Source organism: Crocodylus porosus, unplaced genomic scaffold (assembly GCF_001723895.1).
Source record: "Crocodylus porosus isolate Cpor-Errol unplaced genomic scaffold, CroPor_comp1, whole genome shotgun sequence".
NCBI lineage: Eukaryota > Metazoa > Chordata > Crocodylia > Crocodylidae > Crocodylus > Crocodylus porosus.
The window spans coordinates 9,354,563-9,359,798 of NW_017728916.1; the positions used below are offsets into that span (position 1 = coordinate 9,354,563).

The 5,236-nt window shown below is 38.1% G+C and overlaps 1 protein-coding gene across 1 annotated transcript in view; it reads left to right on the plus strand.

Moving 5' to 3' along the window:
- Nucleotides 1-2,587, plus strand: part of HPRT1 (hypoxanthine phosphoribosyltransferase 1) — a 29,111-nt gene extending 26,524 nt beyond the window's left edge. The window contains exons 8-9 of the mRNA XM_019536399.1: nucleotides 1,101-1,177; nucleotides 1,779-2,587. Coding sequence (XP_019391944.1) covers nucleotides 1,101-1,177; nucleotides 1,779-1,826 — 125 coding nt within the window. The 3' untranslated portion in view covers nucleotides 1,827-2,587. The remainder of the gene's footprint in view (nucleotides 1-1,100; nucleotides 1,178-1,778) is intronic.
- The last annotated feature ends 2,649 nt before the right edge of the window (nucleotides 2,588-5,236 follow it).

Consider the following 5,236-nt stretch of genomic DNA (forward strand, 5'->3'; position numbering starts at 1 on the left):
GTGGTTCAAGCGCCTACATTGAACACCTTCAAGAGTAAATTGGATGCTTATCTTGCTGGGATCCTATGACCCCAGCTGACTTGCTGCCCTTTTGGGCAGGGGGCTGGACTCGATCTCCCGAGGTCTCTTCCAGCCCTAATGTCTAGAAATCACCTGTCTGGGGTCTTGTGAACCCAGCATTCATTCCTGCCTGTGGCAGGGGGTCAGGCTAGATGATCTTTTCAGGTCCCTCCTGACCCTAGCTACTATGAAACTAGGAAGCGCTCAGGTTTCTGATACCTCCAAGATGCCTCCATAGAGCTCAGTCTGTGCTTGTACCCAGCACTGTTACCTTGCTGAGGCATCAACATCTGGCGCATGCTTCAGCAGTGTTGTCCTGTAGTGTTTGGTTTTTTTTGTTCAGGTAAACTGTGATCAGGGCAACTGCTTCTTCCCACCAGCATCAAGGCCATTGCTTGTGAATTCCCAGGAGTAGAATCCACATAAGCAGTCTGGGCAAGGAAGGAATGGTTATCCTCTGTTAACCACAGCTCTTTTGAGATTTATTGTCCAGATGTATCCTCAGATTATCTTCCTAGCTCTTTATCACATACTTCTGTAGCATCTGCATTCTGCACTGAGAAAGCAAGGGTAATCAAGCCAGCTCTCCTGTTGTGCCTCTGGGTAGGGGGCTTTTAACAATAAGACACTCTTGCGTGCTTGGAACATGTTTACACCAGAAGTAGAATCCATGTGGACAGCATGCCCCCAAGAACCAGTTATTGCTGGGTAAATCACTGTTCCTTTGTGAATAAACCTTCAGATAAAACCTGAATTTGGATTCATAAGAACATTTTTAACTGAGGTTTTTCTTTGGATTAAATATTGTCCTCCAGCATTAGGATGCTGTAAGAGAATTGGAATATAGAACTAGTCTGTTTTTCACTTTAGAAGATGAGTGAAACAAGTAAAGGAAATATGCTAATTCTTGGAAGCACATTAGATTTTTTGAAAAGTTTTGAATCTTACCTTGAATGGAATAAATCAAACCTCTTTTTAATGTAGCATGACAGTATCTTATTTGTTTGTCTGACAAACCGGTGAATTATGATCTTTTTCAGTTGTTGGATTTGAAGTGCCAGACAAGTTTGTTGTGGGATATGCCCTAGATTACAATGAATACTTTCGCGATTTGAATGTAAGTAATGATTTTGTTTTTTAATCCCAGGGTGGAGGAGGAAGGCAAATTCAAATTTTTGCCTATGAAAACTTAAACTCATGTCCTAGCCTGTTCTGTTACCAATGCACAGTGCCTAGGGAAAACCAGAACATCAAAACTCCTTTCCAGTGCAGTAGTCAGACTAACTTAGGCTCTGTGAAGAACACAGGTTATATGTCCTCTCCTGCCTAGCTGTGAAATATTGCAACAGCTTTGGTAAGAGGTTTCTTCTTGTTCTCCCAGCTGTTTACAAAGAATAAGTCTTACTGTTAGTTGTGGAAGAGTCGGAGAAGAAAGATCATGTGGAATAAGAGTTAACTATTAAGTTGCCTCTAATTCCTGAGTTATTCTATGGATGGTAGGCTCTGGAATAAAGAGAGTTCAAACTGTGATGCAAAACAGACTTGAAAATTGCTTTCTATAAATCATCTTGTTAAATTACTGGACAAAAACTGCAACACTAAAACGTGCGGTGCATTTTTTTCTCAATGGAATCACAGCATTGAATACACATCTAAAACTCCAGGCTCTTGGTCGTAGGCATTAGTTTTCTAACATGAGCTTGTTTGTTTTGTTTCAGCATATTTGTGTGATTAGTGAGACGGGAAAACAGAAATACAAAGCATGAGACGCCGTTCAAGTGCTATGACAACAGAGCTTTGAAACATTTTGTTTACCGAGTCCTATCTTTCACAGGCTTCAACTCCAGTACACCAGCTAAAGCTATAGAACGAATGTTCCAGCCTCAGTGTCATATGCTTACTCTAACTTATTGCATGTACAATATAAGAATCTTGTCCTGTTCGTTTTTATTTTAGAAATGTCAACCAGTCAGTGCAGTTCTGCACTCCTTATTTTGATTTGCACTATCTACCGACTATCGCTGCCCCGGATGGGTTGTGCTGTTTGTGAGCTCTAGAGTTTAACTCTTGACGTGGCAAATTGCTTAAACCTCATCAACCCAGAACTGAACTAGTTCTTGTACTGTAAATGTAAGACATTTTATGATAGGGAAGTCTATTATAAATATTTTTTAAAAAAAATCTGTAATTTAAGTTTTATATTTTAATTACTGCACAGAAGTGATTGTGATTATTGGATAGTTGCACCCTGGGGTGTTAGAAAATATGAGGAGCAGCCAATTACAGTATCTGTAATCTCCAAGGAGTTGACCACATCTCCTGGAGTTGCCTTATTGCTGGTAGAGGAAGGCTGAGTGAAAAATGTCATTTTTGGGCTGAAAGGAAGTGGAATAACAAAATAGAGTGTTTAAACATTAGTTTTAATTGGACTGCCCATTTATTATAGATCAGTTGTTCTTTCAAATAGTCATCGGGCAATGGAATTGCCTTCTAAAGATAAGCAATTACAATATTTTTTCACAACTGTAAAATATTACAATGTTTGCTCTATGTGATCCACAAAACAAAGTATTTTAAATAAAGGCTGTCTCTTTAAAAAAATGGTATACACCTACAGCACTCATTCCATGTATTAAAGTGCTCTTGAAACATGCTTCTCACTAATGATATTTTATCATAACAGTCTTTCTAACAGTGAAGGCAGACTGTACATTTTGGTGGCTTTACAGAGTTTTCAATTATATGCTATATATCTATATATAAAATACTGGGTGAAAAATATGGAAACGCTTCTATGTTCTATACCAGGCTAGATTTCAGAAAAAATGGTGTTTCAACACGGTTCCTTGTTCTGCTTTAGCAAAGTAAAGAGTGAAAATAAATGTTCTTTAAAAACACCAACTGAAAATAAAACATTTTGTGAGTGATCTTTTGCTTTGTATGTCATTATGTTGAGTTGTCTATGTGCTGTCGATACCTTGAGGAATGCAGGAATTCTTCTACCTTACTCCAGAGACCACCTTTCTGCTACGTTTTTCAGTCTCTTGACTTTCACAGTTCTTGTACGGTGTACGTAGACTATCACATTGCATGGACTTTACGAGGCATAATATGTAATGTTCGTTTCTTGCCAGGCAAGCTCATTTAAATTTATTTGCATGTTTTGGAGAGAGGTTTTCCCTTTTGACACTTACTTGTGTTTCCATATTTTTCCCCAGTACTTCACTTCCTCTGAAATTGTAATGTCCATGCATAGTGTGTTCTGCTACAGGTGTACTAGTTAATTGGCATAACTAAAACATGTATTATCTACCAAATGAAGCTTACACCTAAGTCATAGTCAGTAGATGATGATCTTTTGTAAACCTCAGGTATCACTTAATGACTATTTATAGTATGGGTTGTATGCAACTAACTGGTGCTTTATGTTGTCCAAGTGCTAACAGTTTTATAGTTAATTTTCCAAAGAGTTCCTCTAAGTGTACTATGCAGAAGGTGACTATGTCATTTTGCTATAGATTATAAAATGGTGTCTGCATATTCTGTCCTTATTCCAGGACAGAAATTGGCCATTGAAATTTACCTTTGGGCATAGATGGTAGGTTCTGTAGTGCTGGAAAAGCACAAGAGAAGCAACAGAAATATTTGAGCAGATACACTGATAAAACCTCTCAAATTATTGCACTTGTAAGGTCCTGGTTTAGTGCAAACAATGTAAGGTATGACCTTGTAGAATATTTAGCTGCCTCCATTCCCCTCGATTGAATGATAGTTCCCTACTTCACAGTGGGGCTCTGAGCATAAATCTATTAACTTGTTTGAGGCATTTGGTGACTACAGTGATAGCGAGGGACAGAGGCGAACCTGCCGAGATAAAGCACGAGAAAGAAGAGGTGAGGGTATTCAGCAGGCTGTGTAGGATTAGGTCATAAAGCAGCTTGCCCCAAAATATTCCCCAGTCTCTACAGATTTGTGTATGTTCTCCACAGCTCTGGTATTTGAAATTCCTCTGAAATAGCAATGGATTTATCTTCAGTACCCTTGAGAAAAGTGGAGATATTATCCTCATTTTACAAGTAGGGAATGGAGCTGCATGGAGATTGTCATCTGCTCATGGTCATGAAGGAATTCTGGCAAAGTTAGAAATGGACTCAGGACCTTGAGTCTCATTACATTGTCCTAACTGCTTGATCGGCCTTCCATTCTCCTTCCAGGGCCTTCAGATTTTAATTCATTTAGCTGTGTGTGTGGACTGACTGGCCATTACATTTGCGAAACTCTTACGTCAAAGCTTGTTTTTACAGAATTTGAAATATTAAAAAATGAGATTTTTTTTTTTTTTGTACTTTGCATATAAAATCTTGTATATGGCATAGATGAAAACTTGTTTATCCTCCCTAAGTGCTGTTCTGGTTGAAAACTTTATCTCCTTTATTTTTATTAAAAGATACTGTTCAGTACAAGAAACTTACCCAGCAGCTTAACCTAACTAGAACAGTTCAGACTTACTGCAGTTCAGGATTTTTAAAACAATACATGCATCACATTGAAATAAAATACTTATTCCTAACCTGAAAACAAATGGAAAATACTTACCTTCATAGTCTTAGTATAAAGGATTTTGTAGTTTTGTCTCCAGCTTAAATACACACACCTTCTGTATCCCAAATATAGGCTGCTGAAACATTCAGAAGTATACAGAAAACCTCCTGTGTAAACATTCATTTAATTTGAAATTGAGTATTGTTCCACATTTTATGAAGTCTAAATGTATGCCATGAAAGGACGATTGGTTTTGAATGCCAACAGGTAATCTCACCTGCATCGGTAATTTAGTGAGTTTTACGTTAATAATTTGAGTCATGGGGAAGTTATTTTGCTGCTTTAACACTACAGATGTACATTTCTATGGCATGGACTTTTTGTTCTTTTTATGCTGGGTTCATTGCTCGGTTATAAGTGAAAATATTGTAAAGGAAGCTTTGTAGCTTGACCAAATACCTTTCTGAAGATTCAGTGCAGTTTGGTTACGGGGTCTTTTATAAATTATTATGGTAGAAGAAATCCTTAGGGAGCCAGGGGAACAAAACACATTCATGTTGCCTTGCGATCATACATCTTAACTGATTAACTCCACAGCCCTTGCGTTGCAGCCTCTGCTCTGCGTTGGGTCACT